Source organism: Dendropsophus ebraccatus, chromosome 13, assembly GCF_027789765.1.
Source record: "Dendropsophus ebraccatus isolate aDenEbr1 chromosome 13, aDenEbr1.pat, whole genome shotgun sequence".
NCBI classification, from domain to species: Eukaryota; Metazoa; Chordata; class Amphibia; order Anura; family Hylidae; genus Dendropsophus; species Dendropsophus ebraccatus.
This window is the reverse complement of record NC_091466.1, coordinates 34,483,729-34,508,782: the sequence shown is the minus strand read 5'-3', so window position 1 is coordinate 34,508,782 and position 25,054 is coordinate 34,483,729. Positions and strand designations below refer to the sequence as shown.

The following is a 25,054-nucleotide window of genomic DNA, read 5'->3' as shown; positions in this document are numbered from 1 at the left end:
TGATGATGCTATAGGCTAGCGACACAGCGTGGACACGCCCCCTCTCTGTAGTACATGCACGTCATCAGTGTGCGTAGCGGGGTTGTTGTTTAGCCGGAGTGTTTGGTGTGCTGTGCTAATTCTGTTCACTGCTCGGCTAATGAGTATTTTGGCTTTTAGCGCTGCTCTGCTTTGTACTTTGTCAGGCGTTGTAACGTCGGAAGCACACACAATCCGCAGCAGCCACGTTCAAAGAGGCGTGGCCGACCATTATGGCACTTGTAGTGCAGCGGCTTACGACGTGACAATGCCGGACAGAAATGGGTAAGCTGAGCATCGTTACATGGTGTCACATAGCAATTCGCCGAGCACACGACACGCAATAGTTAACCCCCCCCCCACCCCCGCTACGCCCAGTGCTGAGGTGGCGAGACTACAGAGAGGAGGCGTGTCCCCCCGTGTCGCTATCCGATCCCAGACCCCCGCGCCGGATTGTGGCCTTCCATTCCCTAGTAGTAAGCACATATATTTAGGGCAAATACTATGAGGACATGATGTGAGTAGTAGTGTACTGTGTATATGATATGTGGCGCCAGCAAACATCATGGAGGGAGGGAGTTGGCTGCAGGTGAAGCTGGAGACCCCACCCACATAAGTGACGTACTATTTACAATCAAACATGGCGTGTAGCATGTGACATGGGTGTAGTAGCTATGACCTTATTGACTAATAATTTCTAAGACGTTACTGTAATTATTTTGGATTTTCAGGTCCATGCTCGGCCAGTGCTATGGGACGGCCCTGCGCCTGGGTACAGAAGCCGGCTAACACGGAGTGCCGCATGGAGGGAGGTTGCCCGGATTGTATACCCAGATTGGGACCAGCATACTAGATTACAGCAATGGATAATTGGTAAGTTGTTTAGCCACTGTGGCAAACCATTAACTCGAGTGTTATGGTCACCTGACGCTGATATATTCCTAATGTGTGGATGCTTTTGCTTGAAGCTAACTATGTGGAGACCAGGTGGTCCAGTGTGAGGGACCGATTCATCAGGCAGCGACGGCAGCTGATCAGGCGTGGGGCCGCCCAAGAAGAACTGGCCGCTTTGCGTTTTGCCCCAATGCTGGGTTTCATTTTGAATTCCCCCAGACGCCGCAGGTAAGTGTGTGTGTTAATTGCATGTGTCCATGGTAGTAGCAGATGATGATGGAAGTAGCTCAGTGTCTTATGTGTGCAGACATAGACATGTGTTAGATTTATATAGATTGTATACATCGAGGCTCAAGCAGGGGGAGCAGTATATTTAGTGAACACTTTAGAGTAATCTCGATTTCGGGAAGATGAGGCGCCCCCTGCTGGACACCAGATAACTAACAAATGCAGCCTGGCCTAACCGCTTTGGGAACAGCTTTTGATCCCTCCAGGATCTAATCCAGAACATGAAATGGCAGTTATGCCAATAGCGTGGACTGTCTTCATAATGTTTAAACAATGTACGCAATGTGTCCATAGAGTAAACTAATGTTCCACTCGGGTGGCCTTGTGAAGACCCACATTTTGGGTCAACAGTGTGTGAATATATTGTAAAAAGTTCTAGTGTGGCACCTCGTACATAGAAAATAGTGTGAAAGCAGGCAGAGTGTAATCCTGCATTGGATGCCTCCATTTTAGTTATCTGGCTAAATATGTCCTTAAACAAAAGTGCCATCTTAGATAGTGACCAGTGTTGTTTTCTCCTCAGACCACAAGTAGTTCAGCAACCAGCAGAGGCCTCATCGGATGAAGAGAATGAAGAACCTAATCTGGCAGAGGGGTTGGCCAGGACTCCACCACCAAGATGTCAAGAGGGTCCTGTGGAGCCTGGCGAGAGAGAGTGACATGTGCCTTGACCGTCCAACAACATTTGTGTTTGTTCCGCACTCCCTCTCCTCAGCTACACCAACACCACCCCTTGTCTGCTACACTGTAGGGCCTTAGTGCCAACCGCGCCTTACTAGCATTAATAATTTCCTAACATTTGTGTGCACCAGGACCACATCAATAACACACTGTTTAGAAGGTCTGGCATCACATTAGCTAGGGATGACAATAACAGCTTGGGGGGATTGGGATGTCCCTTTTATTTTTGTGGTGCCAGAATACAGTCAGGCTGGCTGTGTCCTTCACATATTGCCCACACTATTGCCTCTGCACACTATTCTAACTTCTGTCAACATGGTCCAAAGTAGTCTCCACACACCCTCGCCCACATCCACCCACACACACTATCATGTGAATGTTTTATTTTTTGACATGTAATAAATCCATTGCGACATATCTTGTTGTTTCCCGAAATCTTATTTTTTACTTGTTTATGTTTTAGTGTTTAAGGGTTAAAAAAACAAATGATTATTGACTGCCACTAAGGAACTACGAAATACGCTTCAAAATACTTAGTGGACTTTGTTTGCATAGAAAGCTGTATTGAATGTTGCTATTGTGTCTTATAAAATTTTGTTGTATGCTTTACGTTAGTAGAAAATGAACACATGCTGGATGTCCTTCAGGAGAATATTTCTAATCATATGTGAGACATTGCTGTATGTGTTAAAATGAATGTGTCATGATAGGAAATATTATAATGTAGTTAAGTATTTCATTTATCAGGCCAACACTCTCCTGCTGTGGCCACTTCCTGCCTTGGCCACAGATGGCAGCAGAGAGCACTGTCATACATGACAAACAAGGAATCGCAACATTCACTACATGTTCGTAGTAGGTTCACAATACGTGTATTTGAGTCAGTATATTTTGGTCAGTATTGTTAACAAAACCAGTAGTGGCTTAAAAACACAAAGGCTGTGTTCACACAATGTAGAAATAGAGTGGCTGTGCGCCATTTAAAGTGAAATATTGCTAAGTTTTTTTCTAAGAATGGATGTTATTTGGAAATGTCCTTATTTAGTGTTTTAATGGCGCACATCCACAACATTACAACATTGTGTCGAGATCCTTTGGGTGTTTAGAATCCACTGCTGTTTTTGTTAGCTATACTGAGTGAAATACACGTATTGTGAAGCCACTAGCGAAGATGTAGTGAATGCTGCGATTCCTTCTTTTTGAGGTCTGAGCCTGCTCTATGCTGACATCTGTAGCCAAGGCAGGAAGTGGCCAGAGCAGGAGAGGCTTGTGATGAGCACTAACATATTTTGGGACATTAATGTTATTATCATGACACTATCATTTCCACATAGAGCTCTATGTCCGATGGTAGTAGAAATCTCCTCCTGCAGGACATCCAGCATGTGGTCATTATGTACAAAGTGGAGGATATATAAACGTACACACAATAAACTACATAATGTAGCGTTTACACTGGCAGATTGATGTGATGGATTTTGGATAAGAAATCCAGGAGATGACTGTAGACAAGGAACAGGTGATCAAGTAAAGAGCGAGATTTCTAATCTTTGAATACACTCTTCTGTGTTTTACAGAAAAAAATGGATGATAAAATAATATTTTTGAACCGCAACCTAAGTAGACCACATCCAGCTGGCGCACCTGGGTGATGTGTGGAGGGATATATGTGGTGTGTTAATAGTGATTGTTAAGAAGTGAGATGGACTGTGGCACTAGAAGATATCAGATCCTGTTACATATCCCACACTAGAAAGTTAGACATATAGTGCGCACCCTGCTGGTCACTCCATAGGAAATGCACATGTTTTGATCACATCAATCTTTCAGCACACTAGGTTCAAAGGACTATACAATTAACATTAGCATGATGTGACCATGCTCGATAATTACTGGCCAGTAGTATATCGAGTGAGGTAATGTGTATTTTCGAACACTACTATGTGGGAACACACAACATGTTTTACATACATTGAAAAGGCAGACACATTGTTTAGTCGAATAAGAAAATATATTTTTTGTTTTAGTAAAAAGAGAATGAAAATTAAATATCAACCAATACATCGGGTTCAAACAACAAAAGAAAATAAAAAAACACACATCCCAGAGACAGGTGACATACATGCGGGAAAACATCAGTCCTGTGGCCGTGGCTCATAAGGGAGGCTGTGAAAGGGGCACGGGCACGGCGCCTTCAGGAGTCATGAAGTAGTCAGCAAAGAGGTTCCTGACCACTATCCCGCGGTTGAGTTGTCTCCCTTGGCCATAGTTGATAGGGGCACTAAAAGCTGGCAGTGTCTCCACGTTCACCTCCGGGGTGGGAGCATAGTCCCGAAGGTAGTTGTGGAGAACACAGGCAGCTTTAATGACCATGTCAACTGTGGCCAATTTCAACTGCAGGGCAGTGGTAAACACTCTCCACTGACTAGTCATGATCCCGAAGGCGCACTCCACGAAGTTACGTGCCCGGCTCAGCCTCCGGTTAAATAGTCTCCCCCGTTCATCCAGCCCTCTCCGTGGGTAAGGGCGCAGCAGGTTGTTGAGTAAAGGGAAGGCTTGATCCCCTACCATGACGAATGGAGCGGGATGCGTGGTACCCGGAAGAGGAGTGGGAGGAGGTAGAGTCACGTGATCTAAGAGTATGCGCCGCCCAAACTCTGATCTCAGTAGCGCCCGGGAGTCCCCAGTACTGCCATAGGAGCCGACGTCGATGGCAAGGAAACGATACGTGGAATCAACAACCGCGATCAGGACCACAGAAAAAAATTTCTTATAATTGAAATACTGTGATCCTGATCGCGGTGGTTGCTTCACACGTATGTGCTTACCATCAACCGCCCCTATACAGTTGGGGAAATTGGCCACAGACTGAAAGCCTGCTGCTGACTGCAACCAAATCTCCCGGGTCGGACTGGGCATCACGATGGGCTGCAAATGCTCCCAGATCACGGCGCACGTGCAACTCACAATTCCAGAGATGGTGGACGTACCAACCCTGAATTGGAGGTGCAACGATACATAACTCTCCCCTGTCGCCAAGAATCTGTGAAAAAATGAAAAATAGTATTTTATGATTCTATTTCACATTCAGCTACATATTAAATTATTACATATTTTAACACTATATTAGATTTCACTACAATTACATGAACAAATAGTTCGCATTAAAATAAAGCATCTTCACCTTAACGTTATGAGCAGACGTCCCACAGGAGGGATGGATTTCCGCATGTAGGTGTCCTGTCTCTGGAGATGTGGGGTCAAAATGGAAAGTAAATTATCAAAGGCCTCCATAGGCAGGCGCACGAAGTCCTGGAACTTGTCAGGATGTCTGCAACAAATTAAGAAAAATATTGATCACTAATATTACACACAAACACACATCATAGGAAGATGTCATACGGTTTACAAATGTGGAAATTAACATCAAACGTTGTAAGGATAAACAAAAAACATAATAAAATTATGGACTTTGGGGTAAACATTTGTGGACAGTAACCTTTACATTTGCAATATTACATTCAAAGATTTGACGACTTTGATGTATTCAAATCGACATACCGTCGCAAATCATCATACAGGCAACCAATGTGGCCCCGGGTCTCCCTCCGAACATTGATGGGGTGGACCCAATATCGCCGTCCCACCTCCTGCAGACGGCGCTGCTCTGCGTCTTTTTGCCTCTGAGAAGAATTTGTAAAAAATTACATTTATTATTTTTAAGACATCTCAATTAGTCACAAAATTATTACACAGTTGCATTTAAGGACCTTTGGTCAACAGTACTTAAGGGAGCTTGCATAAACAATACATTTAAATCAATGTTTTACGGATTATAAGCCTAAACAGTTTGTAAGGCTAGTTTGAAATAAGTTACATAAAGCTTTAAAAAAAAAAAAAAAAAAAAAAAAAAAAAAAAAATATATAGAGACTTACACACAAACGCTGGTAATAATTACGCATCTTCCACAGGATCGAAAGCACCACGAGCTGGTGCTTGCGGCGCAGCCTCATACGCCGGGCTGGCCCATAGGGCGCATTATTAGCGCCATCAGACATCTTTTTTTTTATTTTTTTGCCATTCAAAACACTACAAGCATATGGGCGTACTTCGCGAGTGGGCGGAGATTTTATAGGGATGTGGGTGTGCTTATTTGGCCCGGGGGCAGATTCATGAATCAAATACATGCTTTTGAGCGGGGCCAAACAAGCCAAGACACATCATGACACTACGGCCGGACTCTTACGATAAGACCGTAAGTGGTTTTCAAATACAGCCGCCAGACCACCCGGAGATGTACGGGACAGAAATTTTAACGCCCGCACTGTTACTACGTGTGAAACCGGCCTAAATATTTTATTGTAAAGAAGGTGATTGCAATAGTAATGTAGTGAGCTGTACACTGCTCTATACAATGACCATATAGTACTGTATATTGCAGGTACAGCCAGCTAAAGTATAAAGTGTACGGGGGACCTTAACAACTAAGTCCCAGTGTCAGCAGTTTGTAATGTGAATAAATGCTGTTAAAATAAATAGAAAAATATGATTCTATGTCTAACTAGAGCGCCCCCTATCTGGCCCTCCCACTGCTCTTCTCTCTATACAGGATGGGAAAAAAATAAACGTGTATTCACAATACTATAAGCTTTGAGCCCTCACCTGGGGATGTCGTCAGCCACGTCCTCTTCCTCGTCGACGTCGATTTCACTGTATAGAGAACATACACCAGCTTGTATATATATATATATATATATATATATATATATATATATCAGGGGCTGGCTGGCAAATTTTAGCCCGGGGGGCAAGCACACAGCACTGGCCCATAAGTAGCAGGCTGGCGGCCCATCCTTTAAGGACCACTCTGGCCCTTACCTATAACATCTTCGTCATTTGTGAGCAAATATCCTACTGTGCCCTGTGAAGGGATCAGAAGTCACTTTCCTGTATAAGTCTATGGGGCGGCTCAGCGATGACACGGAACGTACCCATAGACAGATGCTAGGAATGCTGGGTGACCTCTATCATACTGAGTATAAGATGCTGGAAAGCTGGGTGACCTCCATCATACTGAGTATAAGATGGTGGAAAAGCTGGGTGACCTCCATTATACTGACTACAAATACAAGATGCTGGGAAAGCTGGGGTTTCTGTATTTTTTTTTACAATAGTTTATATCACTTCTGTGGTCCTGTGGGTATAGGCATTCCTCTTTTTAGAACACCCCCCTCGTGTGTGCACCCCCCATTAGTAAAAATAATAATAAACAAAACAACAAACACACATACTTATATGTATCCTCTATGTACTCCTGTATATATGTATCCTCTATGTACTCCTGTATATGTCTCCTCCTGTATATATGTCCCCTCTATGCACTGCTGTGTATGTCTACTCCTGTATATATGTATCCTCTATGTACTGCTGTGTATGTCTACTCCTGTATATATGTATCCTCTATGTACTGCTGTGTATGTCTCCTCCTGTATATATGTATCCTCTATGTACTGCTGTATATATGTATCCTCTATGTACTGCTGTGTAGGTCTCCTCCTATGTGTGCGTGTATATATATATATATATATATATATATATTCACGAGGGAATATGCAATGCAGGAAAATTTGGATCAGTGTAAATATATATATATATATATATATATATATATATATATATATATATACACACAGGAGGAGACCTACACAGCAGTACATAGAGGATGCATATATACAAGAGTACATAGAGGAGACATATATACAGCAGTACATAGAGGAGACATATATACAGCAGTACAGAGGAGACATATATACAGCAGTACATAGAGGATGCATATATACAGGAGTACATAGAGGATGCATATATACAGGAGTACATAGAGGAGACATATATACAGCAGTACATAGAGGATGCATATATATAGGAGTACATAGAGGATATATGATGTATCCTCTATGTACTCCTGTATATATGTATCATCTATATACTTCAGTATATATGTCTCCTCTATGTACTACTGTATATACTGTATGTATCATCTATATACTTCTGTATATATATCTTCTCTATGTACTCCTGTATATATGCATACCCCCCAACTTTTGCTGGGGGGAAAGAGGGACATAGCCACGCCCATAACTGCGCTCTATGACCCCATAGCCACATCATCTATTACCATTATATAAGTAACAAATATTATCACCACTCCTTCACCACATACGGTAGTTACTTATACCACCATACCACTGGTGCCTTCATCTAGGTAGGGTGTAGTAGTGAAGGTATAGTGAATAAGGGGTGTAGTAGTACAGGTAAAGATGAGGGGTGAGGTAGTACAGGTATAGATATGGGGGGTATTAGTAATACAGATGAGGGGATTAGTAGTAGTAGTACAGGTAAAGATGAGGGGTGTAGTAGTAGTACAGGTAAAGATGAGGGGTGTGGTAGTACAGGTATAAATGAGGGGTGTATTAGTAGTACAGATGAGGGGGATTAGTAGTAGTAGTACAGGTATAGATGAGGGGTGTAGTAGTACAGGTATAGATATGGGGTGTATTAGTAATACAGATGAGGGGATTAGTAGTAGTAGTACAGGTATAGATGAGGGGTGTAGTAGTACAGGTATAGATGGGGGTGTAGTAGTAGTACAGGTATAGATGAGGGGTGTAGTAGTAGTAGTACAGGTATAGATGGGGGTGTAGTAGTAGTACAGGTACAGATGAGGAGTGTAGTAGTAGTACAGGTATAGATGGGGGTGTAGTAGTAGTACAGGTATAGATGAGGGGTGTAGTAGTACAGGTATAGATGGGGGTGTAGTAGTAGTACAGGTATAGATATGGGGTGTATTAGTAATACAGATGAGGGGATTAGTAGTAGTAGTACAGGTATAGATGAGGGGTGTAGTAGTACAGGTATAGATGGGGGTGTAGTAGTAGTACAGGTATAGATGAGGGGTGTAGTAGTAGTAGTACAGGTATAGATGGGGGTGTAGTAGTAGTACAGGTACAGATGAGGAGTGTAGTAGTAGTACAGGTATAGATGGGGGTGTAGTAGTAGTACAGGTATAGATGAGGGGTGTAGTAGTAGTACAGGTATAGATAAGTGGTTTAGTATTAGTACAGGTATAGATGAGGGGTGTAGTAGTAGTACAGGTATAGATAAGTGGTGTAGTAGTAGTACAGGTATAGATGGGGGTGTAGTAGTAGTAGTAGTACAGGTATAGATAAGTGGTGTAGTAGTAGTACAGGTATAGATGGGGGTGTAGTAGTAGTAGTAGTAGTACAGGTATAGACGAGGAGTGTAGTAGTAGTACAGGTATAGATAAGTGGTGTAGTAGTAGTACAGGTATAGATGGGGGTGTAGTAGTAGTAGTAGTAGTACAGGTATAGACGAGGAGTGTAGTAGTAGTACAGGTATAGATAAGTGGTGTAGTAGTAGTACAGGTATAGATGGGGGTGTAGTAGTAGTACAGGTATAGATGGGGGTGTAGTAGTAGTACAGGTATAGATGAGGGGTGTAGTAGTAGTAGTACAGGTATAGATGAGGGGTGTAGTAGTAGTAGTACAGGTATAGATGAGGGGTGTAGTAGTACAGGTATAAATGAGGGGTGTATTAGTAGTACAGATGTGGGCTGTAGTAGTACAGGTAAAGATGAGGGGTGTAGTAGTAATACGGGTATAGCTGAGGGGTCACTGGGGGAAACTGGGGGAGCTGGGGGTGACTGGGAGAGCTGGGGGTGTATGGGGCAAACTGGGGGAGCTGGGGGTGACTGGGAGAGCGGGGGGTGTATGGGGCAAACTGGGGGAGCTGGGGGTGACTGGGAGAGCTGGGGGTGTATGGGGCAAACTGGGGGAGCTGGGGGAGACTGGGAGAGCTGGGGGTGTATGGGGCAAACTGGGGGAGCTGGGGGTGACTGGGAGAGCTGGGGTTGTATGGGGCAAACTGGGGGTGACTGAAGGGGGACTGGGGACAGTTGGAGTTGACTGAAGGGGGACTGGGGCAGACTGGGGATGACGGAGGGGAAATGGGAAAGACTGGGGGTGACTGAGGGGGACTGGGGCAGACTGGGGGTGATTGAGGGGCACTGAGGCAGACTGGGGGTGACTCTAGGGGGACTGGGGCAGCTGGGGGTGATTGGGGCAGGAGTGCACATAGCCCTCCTCCTCTTCCTCTCACCCTGGCACACAAGTTCCTCTCCCCGCCACACGTGCAGGTCCCCGGTCTTTGAAGGAGGCCGCAGGGACTGTAGTGGTGATATCACCACTACAGTCCCTGCGGCCTGCTCCAGAGACCGGGGACCTGCACGTGTGGCCAGGAGGGGAGCAGGACGTGATATTTATAGCTCAGGCAGGTCAGTCGCAGCTCTGTTAGGCGGACTGCCCGACCGCCCTGCACCTCACCTCCGGCCCGACACTCCACGCACCGCCATAAGCCCGCCATGCACCTCACCTCCACGCCGCCCGCTTGACCTGCACCTCTTGCCCGGCCGCCAACCCGACAATCCATGCTGCTCCGCCTGCAATGATTTTTTGTGAAAATTTAATTTAAGATTTTCACAAAAAATCTAATCGATTCTAACCTTCTGGGCGAATTAATTTGATTACTCACCCAGCCCTAATTCCTCTGTATGTCTCCTCTTGTATATATGTATCCTCCATGTACCCCTGTATATATGTCTCCTCCTGTATATATGTATCCTCTATATACTCCTCTGTATGTATCCTCCTGTATATATGTATCCTCTATATACTCCTCTGTATGTCTCCTCCTGTATATATGTATCCTCTATATACTCCTCTGTATGTCTCCTCCTGTATATATATATCCTCCTGTGTATATGTATCCTCCATGTACCCCTGTATATATGTCTCCTCCTGTATATATGTATCCTCCTGTATATATGTATCCTCTATATACACCTCTGTATGTCTCCTCCTGTATATATGTATCCTCCTGTATATATGTATCCTCCATGTACCCCCGTATATATGTCTCCTCCTGTATATATGTATCCTCCTGTATATATGTATCCTCTATATACTCCTCTGTATGTCTCCTCCTGTATATATGTATCCTCCTGTGTAGGTCTCCTGTATATATGTATCCTCTATATACTCCTGTATATATGTCTCCTCCTGTATATATGTATCCTCCTGTATATATGTATCCTCTATATACTCCTCTGTATGTCTCCTCCTGTATATATGTATCCTCCTGGGTAGGTCTCCTGTATATATGTATCCTCCTGTGTAGGTCTCCTGTGTATATGTATCCTATATGTCAGGGATAGGGAACCTTGGCTCTTCAGCTGTTGCAAAACTACAACTCCCATCATGCATGGACAGCCTATGGCTGCCCAGGTATGATGGGAGTTGTAGTTTTGCAACATCTGGAGGGCCTTGGTCCCCTCCCCCTGCCCTATGTCCTGCTGTGTAGGTACCTGGCTTTCTGCAGACACCATCTTCTCTGTCTTCAGGCTCTTCTAGCCCAGACACAGGAGAACGAGCTGGGAGGAGAGAGCGCACTCTGGGGGCCGGAGGAAGATACTGCGTACAGCAGTTTGCTTTTTACCATAAGCCTCATAGGCTTATAGAAAGCATAATGGCCATAAAGGGGGCGGGGCTTAACGTAATGGGGGGCGGGGCTTCAGCGGCCGCTTCCATCACAGTCCGGATCCACAGCAAGCCACAGGTAAATAAAACTGAAGAGGGCGGGGCTGTAAGCAGGGGAGGCGCTGAGGACTCCAGCCAGCTGTCAGCAGCCATGCGGCCCTGACAGCTGGGGGAAGCCCGGCCCGGGGGGCATATGCCCCCCTGCCCCCCGGCCCAGCCCGCCCCTGATATATATATATATACACACACACATTCTGTCTTCCTGTCGCTCCTCTCTCTATACAATATAGTAAAAAAAACTAAAAACTTGTATTCACAATACTATAAGCTTTGAGCCCTTACCTGGGGATGTCCGCAGCCGCGCCATCTTCCTCGTCGTCGTCGATTTCACTGTGAACATACACCAGCTTGTATGTATATATATATATATATATATATATATATATACACACACACATATACACATCCTGTCTTCCTGACGCTCCTCTCTCTATACAGGATGGTAAAAAAAATAAACATGTATTCACAATGCAATAAGCTTTGAGCCCTCACCTGGAAAAGTCCGCAGCCTCGTCCGCCTCCTCCTCTTCGTCAGTCTCACTGTATATAGAACATAAACCAGCTTGTGTGTATAAATATATATAGACATTTATTAAGACCAGAGTAAATCCAGCAGGACCTGTACCTACCACAAGGCAGCTGCAGAAATCTACAAGTGCTCCGCAGCAGGTGTAGAAATCTACAAGTGCTCCGCAGCAGGTGCAGAAATCTACAAGTGCTCCGCAGCAGGTATAGAAATCTACAAGTGCTCCGCAGCAGGTGTAGGTTTCTGCCCTGATTTTTCCCTGTTTTTCGGCATAAACCAGGATAAATTAGTAGCAGATGGAGGCCACAGCTTTTTGTGCCCCTTTCTCAATGTGCTCAGGGCTGCACATATATAAATCTGCCCCATAGTGTTTGGGGATATCGGAATATAAATATGAGTTTTTGGCGCGGAACATAGATATAAATGGACTCATATTGTCATATCAGGGAGATGGATGATTATATCTCCGCTGCTTCTTCATACTTACACGATGGTCTCCAGGCTCGGGATCCAACTGTAGAGCGGGTACTTGTCGTCTCTGTAACAGAGAACATAGGGTTGGTTAGGAGGATTGCTACTTTGTCCCATTTGAAACTTTCAGAAAATGTTATTTATTGTGATATCTCAATAAGAACATGAAATCCATCAGGATATTTATTAACCCCTTATCATCACTGCCAGTTTTCCCCTTAAGGGGATGTGCACATTGAGGAATAGGCCAGGAATTTAAAGCGGGATCCGCTCTTAGGGTGTGTTCACTCTTCAGAATCTGCACGGATAATCTCCAGTGGATTCCGCCGCTCGCCCCTGCTCGCACACGTGTGCCTCTCCACCTGTCCCATTCTATGGTCGGGCGGATTCCGACATCTGCCCAAAGAATTGACATGCTAATTCTTTGGGCGGATGGCGGAATCCCCCCGACCATAGAATGGAGTCAATGGAAATGGAGGAGGAGATGCGGGCAGTGGAATCCGTGGCAGGTTATCCGTGCGGATTCCATAATGTGAGCACACCCTAAATTTCCGCTTGAAATTCTTCCCATAAAATTTAAATAGAGCAATTCCATTGTGTTCAATGGTATTTCTGCTCTGTTGTTCACACAGCAGAATTTTCTGCCGCGCATCCGCCTTCCGACAAAGAATTGACTTGTCAATTTTTTGGGCCGATTCCAGCAGGGGAATCCTATAGAAGTCATGGGGTTTGAATTCTGCTTGAATTCCGCTTGAATTCTGCTCCTATTCTGCCAGAGCTGAATAGATGAATTTCAAGCAGAAAACTTTCCTCTTCAATTCCTCGCTGGTAACCCGCCTCGGATTAGGCCACTTGCGCTGGAACGCGTCTCCACCCATGCCATAGACTCTGTTCTATGGTCGGTTATATTCCGCCATCCACCCGAAGAATTGACAAGTCAATTCTTTGGGTGGACGGCGGAATCCGTCCGACCATAAAATGGAGTCTATGGCAAGGGCAGAAATGTGTGCGAGCGGGGGCGAAAACTATTGTAAAAATAATTTATTAGATTTTTTTGCTATTTTCGTGTAGTGTAATTACCTGAATATCCACGGGGCGTCCATCACGGCCATCTTCCACCTATTACATAATAATAAAAATAATAATTGCATATTATAAAGGGGATATTAGTCTGTCCTCCAAGTGCTGCATGTTGGGGGAAGTTTTATAGAAACATGTACATTGGAAATCCACTGGCCCAGATTTATTAGACCAGATGATCTGACTATAAATGCGCTGTTAGCACTGGGTATTTAGGTTGGAATATTTTTGTGACAATTTTGCACAAAATCTATGCAAAAAAAACTCTGTATAAAGTACAATATGTGAGTTCACCTTAATAAAAAGTTTTCTTACTTTTTTATATTAAATCAAAGGACATTTTTTTTAAATACCCAAGGGGATGTTGCTAGGCATTAGATCCCTCCTGTGTACCTGTAAGTGTCTTTAAGGTGTGGCTTAACCTGTAAGGTGCCACTGCTTCCCTAGCTCCAAGCCCCCCCTTAGCCTTTCCCCTTGATGCGTGACTGATTGTTTTGGCTTGGCCGTCAGTCAGGATGATAGAGGAGACTTATGCTACGTTTACACGGAACAGTAATTCGCCTGATCATACGATTAACAATGTCGGAGTAGCAGGTTTTTTTTCATAACGATCAGCATTTAGACGGTACGATATATCGTACGAAAATTCGTTTTGCGATCGTTTTAAGATCGCTTAAGCCGGCTCAAAGCCCGCCCGCCCGGGGGCGAACGGGGCGGCGGGGGTGGCGATCGAGCAGGCGCAGCGGGCTGTAGGATGCGTGGCCGGGCTTCGGAGAAGCGGGGGCCGGCTGCGGGTGGGTGGACTTTCGCGATGACCGTTTACACGAAGCGATCAGCGAAATTTTTGCGAACGACCGTCGATGATTTGAGAACTTGTTCAAAGATCAAAATTAACGATTTCTCGCTCGTTGTTTGATCGTTCACTGCGTTTACACGTACGATTATGAAATTTGCACGATAATCGTTACGTGTAAACGCAGCATTATGGTGCGTTTACACAGACAGATTTATCTGACAGATCTTTGAATCCAAAACCAGGAACAGACTATAAACAGGGATCAGGTCATAAAGGAAAGACTGGGATCTATCCCCTTTTCAAATCCATTCCTGGCCTTGGCTTCCAAAATCTGTCAGATAAATCTTTCTGTGTAAACGCACCCTTAGTTCAGACAAATCGCCATGTTACACGGCCTGATTGACAATGTAAATGAGCACCAATCTGCTAGATCGACGCTCATTTACTGAGCCTATTACACAGCTCAATAATCGTGCAGCATGGACTGTATATATATTTGTTGTTAGTGATGTCTGTGTAGCCCTTGTCTTTAGTGTAAAATAATAAAGTATATACATACCTGCTACGCTCCACAATGCTTCTACCCAGTCCCGGTATCTTCCTGGCTGCTGCTGCCGGGATGATACCGAGGAGCAGGCAGAAGCACCGGAGAGTGTGGCAGGTATGTATATACTTTATTATTTTCTTTACACAGTCATCAGCCATCAGCCGCACATCACTATTACATGTAGAGATATGAAGTCGGTGACTGATGATTTAATGTCAGGACCAAAAGACACGATCACTCTTTATTACACGGAGCAATGATCCACTGAATGGTCCTGATCCGGCAGATTCCGCTCAGTGTAATAAGGAAGAGCAGCTACCTAAACTCTTGTATGTATTTAGTGCTATGCCCACACTGATAGAGAGAAAATATTTTAAAAGAATAAAGGTGATGTTAAATGCATTAATATGGGGACGGAAAAGAGTAAGAACAAAACTGGAGAACTTATGTATCCCAATGACAAGAGGTGGATTGGGGGTCCCAGACGTGGAAAAATACTATTATGCTTCTGAAATATATTGGTTGGCCAGATGGAAGCAGGATGGGGCAATAGCATTAGTAATGGAACTTGGGATATTTTTCAAATCCTGGAGACAGGAGTTCTGGGGAAGAAAGCTTGGAGTAATGTGGTCATGGTAAAGACCTTAGTTAGAACATAGGAGTGGGTAAAAAAAAATCTCTAAATAATCAGGGATTAATGGAATTTGCCCCATTATGGTTATATGATGAGTTAGGAGAAGTTAGGAAATTGGGAGTAGTAAAAGTATTGGATGGGGTGGGGGTGAGAACAGAGATATAATGGACGGAAACATCATAAAGAGTTGGGACAGTCTAAAAGCAGAATACAAGATAGAGGAAAGACACTGGTTCTCTTATGTTAGATGCAGAAAAGCGTTAGTTGCAAGTCAGAATAATAGTAAGTTGCAAGGATGTAGCCCCAGCCCATTAGTTACAAAATTAAGGAGTGGATCAATTAAAAAGAAAGAGATCACAACAATATACTCGCACCTTATAATGGAACAACATATAGGGACTAAAAGTAAGGATAAATGGGAGGGAGTAATCGGGAGGATAGATGAAGATAGGTGGGAGAAAGTGTTGAGAAGTATTAAGGAAGTGTCAAGAGTGGGTAACTATAGAATAATTCACTTCAACTGTCTCTGCTTTATATTTATTGGAATTCTTATCAAAAACCTCCCTTTCCTTATTAGCAGAAAAATGCTGGAGCCGGATGAGATGTGAAAGTCACCGCCATCAATGCTTTTGTCTACTTGGTGTTTTCCGTCACTTTGGGACCTTGGTGTGTGCTCTAGGTATGGCGTCTTTTCTTTACATATGTGTTGTGTGTTTTGTTACGTTTTTTGTTTTTCACTTTACAGTTCATGTGATTGAGGTTGGTTTCACACAAGACAGTTTTTTTGGAAATCTGCCGCTGTAATTATTGAGCCAAAGCCAGGAGTGGATCCGGCAGGTAGGAGACATATAAGCGCTTCCTTTATTGTACCCATTACTTTGAATCCACTTCTGGTTTTGGCTCAAAAATTGCAATGGCAGCTTTCCAAAAAAACTGGCATGTGTAAATCCAGCCTCAAAGGGAAACCAATGAATCACATGATCTGCTATGGGGAAAACACCACAAAAATCAGACAGAAGAAAAACACTTTATTTAAATAAAATGCTGCAAGGTTTGCTAGAAAACAATACAAGTAATGTAACATTAAAAAAAGAGAAAAAAATTTCAAATCAACCTGGTGACTGAAAATGCCAGAGATTTGTAATCTATGAAAAAATCTCAAGTCTGCCATTACTTATCAGCTGCTGTATGTCCTGCATGATGGTGGTGTTTGCTTACTAGTCTGGAGAGCAGGAGAGGTTTTCTATGGGGATTTGCTGCTGCTCTGGACAGTTCATGACATGGACAGAGGTGGCAGCAGAGAGCACTGTGTCAGACTGGAAAGAATACACCACTTCCTGCAGAACATAAAGCAGCTGATAAGTACCGGAAGAATTGAGATTTGTAAGTAAATTACAAATCTCTGGCACTCTGTAGCACCTGTTGATTTGAAAGATTTATTTATTTATTTTTTTGCTGAATTATTCCTTTAAAAAAAAAGAAAGCTCCAAATGCTGTTTTTCATAGGATTGTTTTTTAATACCAGATCCCCCTGCAAACTTGTCTGTGTGACTGATTATATTACTATACTATATGTTACTGTGAGATACTTACTCCAAATGCTCCAGACGTTCATCGATGTCGTCGCTGCTGTTGGTGATAGAATAGAGAAGATAGTGAGAACCAAACACACATTAGAGACATCAGTTTTCTGGCCAATAAGAAAAGGATAGTTCAGCAAACATTTTTTTTTCTTTCAAACCAGCTGGTGCCAGAAAAGTGCCAGAGATTTGTAATTTACTTCCATTAAAAAATCCCAAGTCCTCCATTACTTCTCAGCTGCTGCATGTCCTGCAGGAAGTGGTATTCTTTCCAGTCTGAACAGCAGGAAAGGTTTTCTATGGGGATCTGCTACTGCTCTGGGCAGTTCCTGTCCCAGACAGAGGTGGGAGCAGGGAGCAACTGTGTCAGACTGTAAAGAATACACCACTTCCGGCAGGACATACAGCAGCTGATAAGTATTGGAGATTTTTTTTTTAATAGAAGTAAATTACAAATCTCTGGCACTTTCTGGCAACAGTTGATTTGAAAGAATTTTTTGGCTGAATTACCCCTTTAAAAAATTTAAAATAAAAAATCTCCTTACACTAATTTTCATATGCTTGTTTAAGACGAGGCTATGAGATACTTACTCCCAATCGTCCGAATCCTCCGCGATGTCGTTGATGTCGCTCCTGTTAGTGATAGGATAGAGAAGATAGTGAAAACCTAACACACATTAGAGACATCAGTGATGATCGGGGTCTATAGGGGAGGAATTATAGGGTCACACAAGTTTTACATTTTTAGTTTTACATTTAACCAAATGCTACAAATTTTGCTAGAAAGAATACAACTAATGTAAAATTAAAGGGATAGTTCAGCAAAAAAAGTTTTTCTTTCAAAACAGCTGGTGCCAGAAAGTGCCAGAGATCTGTAATTTACTTCCATTAAAGAATCTCAAGTCCTCCATTACTTCTCAGCTGCTGTATGTCCTACAGGAAGGGGTATTCTTTCTATTGTGGAAAGCAGGAGAGGTTTTCTATGGTGATTCTATGCTGAGAAGTACTGGAATTTTTTTCTAATAAATGTGAATTACAAATCTTTGGCACTTTCTGGCTACAGCTAATTTGAAAGAATTTTTTTTGCTGAAATACCCCTTTAAAAAAACTCCTAACACTGTAATTTTCATAGGCTTGTTGTTTAAGACGAGACTATGAGATACTTACTCCCAATCCTCTGTGTCCTCCTCGGTGTCGTCCTCGCTCCTGTAAGTGATAGAATAGAGAAGATAGTGAAAACCAGACACACATTAGAGACATCAGTTTTCTGGCAGAACGTCATTAATAAGAGACAATAATGATATTTAGAGACATCCTCATGATGATCGGAGTCTATAGGGGAAGATGCAGTAAAAATAAATAGAAAATAGGATTCTATGTCTAACTAGAGCGCCCCCTATCCTGTCCTCCCCACACTCCTCTCTCTATACAGGATGGTTAAAGAATAAACATGTATTCCCAATACTATAAGGTTTGAGCCCTCACCAGGGGATGTCCGCAGCCTCGTCCTCTTCCTCCTCTTCGTCAGTCTCACTGTATATAGATCAGAAACCAGCTCGTGTGTTAAATCTGCCCCATAGTGTTTGGGGATATGTGAATATACATATGTGAGTATTTGGTGGGGAACACAGATATAAATGGACTCATATTGTCATATCATGTAGATGGATGATTATATCTCCGCTGCTTCTTCATACTTACACGATGGTCTCCAGGCTCGGGATCCAACTGTAGAGCGGGTACTTGTCGTCTCTGTAACAGAGAACATAGGGTTGGTTAGGAGGATTGGTACTTGGTCCCATTTGAAACTTTCAGAAAATGATATTTATTGTGACATCTCAATAAGAACATGAAATCCATCAGGATATTTACTAACCCCTTGTCATCACTGCCAGTTTTCCCCTTGAGGAATTGGCCAGGAATTTGAAGCAGGATCTGCTCTTAGGGTGTGTTCACACTTCAGAATCTGCACGGATAATCCCCAGTGTATTCCGCCGCTCGCCCCTGCTCGCACCCGTGTGCCTCTCCACCTGTCCCATAGACTCCATTCTATAATCGGGCGGATTCCGACATCTGCCCAAAGAATTGACATGTCAATTCTTTGTGCGGATGGCAGAATCCCCCGACCATAGAATGGAGTCAATGGAACAGGAGGAGATGCGAGCAGTGGAATCCATGGCAGGTTATCCGTGCAGATTCCATAATGTGAACACACCCTAAATTTCCGCGTGAAATTCTTCCCATAAATTATGAATAGAGCAACTCCATTGTGTTCAATGGGATTTCCGCTCTGTTATTCACACAGCAGAATTTTCCATCAGAATTTTCTGCCACGGATCCGCCATCCGACAAAGAATTGACATGTCAATTTTTTGGGCCGATTCCTCCAGAAGAATCCTATAGAAGTCAATGGGGTTTGAATTCTGCTCCTATTCTGCCAGAGCTGAATAGAGGAATTTCAAGCAGAAAACTTTCCTCTTCAATTACTTACTAGTAACCCGCCTCGGATTAGGCCACACGCGCTGGACCACATCTCCACCCGTGCCATAGACTCCGTTCTAGTGACAAGTCAATTCTTTGGGTAGGTGGCGGAATCTGACCGGCCATAGAACGGAGTCTATGGAACGGGCAGAGATTTGTGCGAGCAGGAGCAAAAGCTATTGTAAAAATGATTTATTTGATTTTTTTCTGCTGTTTTAATGTAGTGTAATTACCTGAAAATCCACGGGGCGTCCATCACGGCCATCTTCCACCTATTACATAATAATAAAAAATAATTGCATATTATAAAGGGGATATTAGTCTGTCCTCCAAGTGCTGCATGTTGGGGGAGGTTTTATAGAAACATGTACATTGGAAATCCACTGGCCCAGATTTATTAGACCAGATGATGGGACTATAAATGCGCTGTTAGCACTGGGGATTTGGGATGAGATGTGAAAGTCACCACAATCAGTGATTTTGTCTTCTTGGTGTTTCCGTCACATTGGGACCTTGGTGTGTGCTCTAGGTATGGCGTCTATTCTTTACATGTGTGCTGTGTGTTTTGTTAAAGGGGTACTCCAGTGTGGGGGGGGCACTTTTTTACTGGGACCGGGGAGGAGGTGGCCGAGGAAAAAGCCGTCCACTCACCTCCCCGGTTCCAGCGGCGGGTCCCGCATCGCGGCGCTCCGGTGCCCGATTCCCAGCCGCTTCCGTGTGTCTGATGCGGGCCTGAGACGTGACTTCTCAGGAACCACTCAGTGAAGGAGGCGGGATCTGAGCGGACTTGATACGGATCCCGCCTCCTTCACTTCAAATGGATGGATGACATTTATATTTTTGTATATTTATTTTTGATTGTTGATATGCAATGACATTCGTTGTAAAGAAAAAAAAAGTTTTTGTTTTTCCACTTTACAGTTCATGTGATTGAGGTTGGTTTCACACAAGACAGTTTTTTTGGAATTCTGCCGCTGTAATTATTGAGCCAAAGCCAGGAGTGGATCCGGTAGGTAGAAGACATATAAGCGCTTCCTTTATTGTACCCATTACTTTGAATCCACTTCTGGTTTTGGCTTAAAAACTGCAATGGCAGCTTTCCAAAGAACTGGCATGTGTAAATGCAGCCTCAAAGGGAAACCAATGAATCACATGCTCTGCTATGGGGAAAACACCACAAAAATCAGACACCAGAAAAACACTTTATTCAAATAAAATTCTGCAAGGTTTGCTAGAAAACAATGCAAGTAATGTAACATTAAAAGAATTTTTCTTTTTCTTTTTTTTTTAAATTACCTGGTGCCAGAAAATGTCAGAGATTTGTAATCTATGAAAAAATCTTAAGTCTTCCATTACTTATCAGCTGCTGCATGTCCTGCATGATGTGGTGTATTCTTTCCAGTCTGGAGAGTAGAAGGGGGTTTTCTATGGAGATTTGCTGCTGCTCTGGACAGTTCATGACATGGACAGAGGTGGCAGCAGAGAGCACTGTGTCAGACTGGAAAGAATACACCACTTCTTGCAGGATGTGCAGCAGCTGATAAGTACTGGAAGAGTTGAGATTTTTAAGTAAATGACAAATCTCTGGCACTCCAAAATGCAGAAAGCTCCAAATGCTGTTTTTCAAAGTTTTGTTTTTTAATACGTGATCCCCTGCAATCATGTCTGTGACTGATTATATTACTATACTATATGTTACTGGGAGATACTTACTCCAAATCCTCCAGACGCTCATCGATGTCGTCGCTGCTGTTGGTGATAGAATAGGGAAGATAATGAGAACCAAACACACGTTGGAGACATCAGTTTTCTGGCAGAACTTCACCAATAAAAAGGTAGTAGAAAGGATTGTTAAGCAAAAAGTTTTTTCTTTCAAACCAGCTGGTGCCAGAAAAGTGCCAGAGATTTAGAGATTTGTAATTTACTTCCATTAAAAAATCCCAAGTCATCCATTACTTATCAGCTGCTGAATGTCCGGCAGGAAGTGGTATTATTTCCAGTCTGGAAAGCAGGAAAGGTTTTCTATGGGGATTTGCTACAGTGCAGTTCCTGTCCCAGACTTAGATGGCAGCATAGAGCAACTGTGTCAGACTGGAAAGAATACACCACTTCATGCAGGACATACAGCAGCTGATAAGTATTGGATATTTTTTTATATTGAAGTAAATTACAAATCTCTGGCACTTTCTGGCACCTGTTGATTCAAAAATCAAGAATTTTTTTTTGCTGAATTACCCCTTAAAAAACAACAAAAAAAGCTCCTAACACCTGTCATTTTTATAGGCTTGTTGTTGAAGACGAGACTATGAGATACTTACTCCCAATCATCCGAATCCTCCTCGATGTCGTCGATGTCGCTCCTGTTAGTGATAGAATAGAGAAGATAGTGAAAACCTAACACACATTAGAGACATCAGTGATGATCGGGGTCTATAGGGGAGGAATTATAGGGTCACACAAGTTTTATATCTTCAGTTTAGATTTACTCACCCGAAATCCGATTCTTCATCTAAAGAAAAAAATAGAAAAGCGTTAGTTTAGAGAACTGCTTTATACATTGTAGAGATACATAGATACATAGAGATATTATAGACAAAACTCACCCTCGCCGTCATCCAGTCCAGCCTGAAATAGGAAATAGAGAGAGTAAGCAGAGGACATTGGTATATTGCTGAGCATGAGACCTCCTTCTGTGCCCATCTGACCTATGTGCTTGGATGGGATAGGGTGTAGGTGGGGGCACTATTACACTGCTCATCCAGGATTAGACACACACTCATTTCTTCCAAAAACAGACGGGGGGCTGATTTAGTGGGCTATGAAGTAAAATGGTCAGATTTGTAATCCCGCTGTCAGTCCGCTCTGTGGAGAAGGTGGGGGGCAGCCCGAGGACCATATGGATAACATCTAGGTTTTTCCATGTGGTCCTGGGGCTGTCTCTACCTTTTCCACGGAGAGGGCAGACAGCGGGATTACTAAGCCGATCACATTGCTCTTGTATACTGCTCCCCAGTATCTTCATTGCTTCTGCCCGCTGTCCTTAGCCGCTGGTGGAACTCCAGAGACGGTCTGTGAAGTTCCACTGGCAGCTGCGGACAACGGGCAGAAGCCAGGAAAATATGGGGGAGCGGGCAGAAGCATCGGGGAGCGGGCAGAGGTATGTATATACTTTATTATTTTCTTTATACAGTCATCAGCCATCGGCCGTGCATCGTTATTACACGTAGTGATGCGCAGTCGGCGGCCAATGTTTGTAGGTCAGGACCAAAAATAACCAATCAGTCGATGATCATTGTCTTTATTACAAGGAGCAATAATCTGCAGAATCGGAGCTCTGGCTAGGAGGACCCCACTCTTTTCTAGCTGGGTGTCTGTTTGTGAACCAGCACACTTATGTTTGTGAACAGGTGTGAAGTATCTTTTCAACGCAAGGTATTTCTAGTTTTTTACACTCATACTTCTACTTATACCTTTGCCATCTTTGTCTTGGCCAATTGTTTTTTTTTCTTTATTGAAAAATACAATTACAAACGGTAAAACGAGATATCTGAACAAGAGAGATATTGCAAACCTGATTGTGGCAATCCATTTCTGAGAAAATTCTGTTTTGGTTTTTTTTTATGTGCTACATGACCACCTTCCCATTGGAAAATTTGCCCTTGATCCAATATGGCGGCCATCAAAATGGTGACGGAATATCAATAAAAAGTACAAATTCCCCAAACCAGCGCCGCAGATGAATATAATGAAGGTAGATGAGTAATCAGTGTCTGCGGATAATTTTATTAGAATCCCATCCAGTACACATTGGGGTAATATACCGTCATATTGTGTCACACATACATATACATATACCGTCATATTGTGTCACACATACATATACATATACCGTCATATTGTGTTGCATAGAAAACTCTCCTATATACTGCACACCCTATTTGTGGTAAAATGCGGACAATAAACTAACAAATCAGTGTAAGCTTTTATCTTAGATCTAGGGGGTTATGTGAGTTATCCAGAATTATAAATGTATTGATTTATTTATTTCTGATTTATTTCAAGAACAGCGCCATGCTGATCCTCAGGTGTTATGTGGTATTACAACTCAGTTTTATTCACTTCACTAGAAAATGTGCTGCAATACCACAGAAAAACCGGGGACAATAGTGGCGCTGTTTATGGATGGGAGCAGCTATGGCCCAGATTTATCAAACTGTGTAAGGCAACGTTCACCCATAGTCAAAACATCGGTCGTTGTTGGCAGTGTCAAACAACGGCCACTGTTTTATTTCTATTTGGATTGTGGGCAGATTTGGGTGTGCCTGGAATCCAATTAACCATAGACATCTGTTCAATATACAGCCATCAGAATGGCCATACAGTTTAATATGTGCATAATTTGAACAACGGCCGTTGTTCCTGCATTAGCGGCCGTAAATAATGGACAAGTCAATTGTTTGTGTGGCTGTAGCTAACAACCGCCATTGTTTAACACAGCGTGTGAATAAAAGATGCTGTTTGCATAGAGTTCAATGCAGTGAATTATTTTATCACAAGAACGGCCGTTCTTGTCATAAAAAATACATTGTGTGCGCATAGCTTAACACTGAAACTGGTGTCGCTGGCCCACAGCAACCAATCACAGCTCAGCTTTCAGGTGAATCTGTCAGGTCCATACCAGGTACAGAGCTGCAGACACTGTAGCCCACCAGCTCCTCCTCTCCATGCTCTGCTCTATCTGTATGTGACACTGTAGCCCACCAGCTCCTCCTCTCCATGCTCTGCTCTATCTGTATGTGACACTGTAGACCACCAGCTCCTCCTCTCCACGCTCTGCTCTATCTGTATGTGACACTGTAGCCCACCAGCTCCTCCTCTCCATGCTCTGCTCTATCTGTATGTGACACTGTAGCCCACCAGCTCCTCCTCTCCATGCTCTGCTCTATCTGTATGTGACACTGTAGCCCACCAGCTCCTCCTCTCCATGCTCTGCTCTATCTGTATGTGACACTGTAGACCACCAGCTCCTCCTCTCCATGCTCTGCTCTATCTGTATGTGACACTGTAGACCACCAGCTCCTCCTCTCCATGCTCTGCTCTATCTGTATGTGACACTGTAGCCCACCAGCTCCTCCTCTCCATGCTCTGCTCTATCTGTATGTGACACTGTAGCCCACCAGCTCCTCCTCTCCATGCTCTGCTCTATCTGTATGTGACACTGTAGCCCACCAGCTCCTCCTCTCCATGCTCTGCTCTATCTGTATGTGACACTGTAGACCACCAGCTCCTCCTCTCCACGCTCTGCTCTATCTGTATGTGACACTGTAGCCCACCAGCTCCTCCTCTCCATGCTCTGCTCTATCTGTATGTGACACTGTAGCCCACC

The 25,054-nt window shown here is 43.5% G+C and overlaps 1 protein-coding gene and 1 long non-coding RNA gene across 3 annotated transcripts; both read right to left on the bottom strand.

Moving 5' to 3' along the window:
• Positions 1–3,876: 3,876 nt before the first annotated feature.
• Positions 3,877–5,516, bottom strand: LOC138771075 (uncharacterized). The gene is made up of 3 exons (XM_069950520.1): positions 5,443–5,516; positions 5,066–5,212; positions 3,877–4,924 (listed from the first exon to the last, which is right to left on the bottom strand). Exons 2-3 carry the CDS (start codon positions 5,173–5,175, stop codon positions 4,036–4,038), a joined length of 999 nt encoding a protein of 332 aa, XP_069806621.1. The 5' UTR covers positions 5,176–5,212; positions 5,443–5,516; the 3' UTR covers positions 3,877–4,035.
• A 12,836-nt stretch (positions 5,517–18,352) lies between these two features.
• On the bottom strand, positions 18,353–21,446 carry LOC138770717 (uncharacterized). Of its 2 annotated transcripts, none has more exons than XR_011359491.1 (4): positions 21,382–21,446; positions 19,902–19,940; positions 18,889–18,939; positions 18,353–18,393 (listed from the first exon to the last, which is right to left on the bottom strand). It is a non-coding gene; the product is annotated as an uncharacterized lncRNA (long non-coding RNA). The 2 variants fall into 2 exon arrangements; XR_011359492.1 differs by lacking the exon at positions 18,353–18,393 and adding an exon at positions 18,689–18,720.
• Between the last annotated feature and the right edge of the window lie 3,608 nt (positions 21,447–25,054).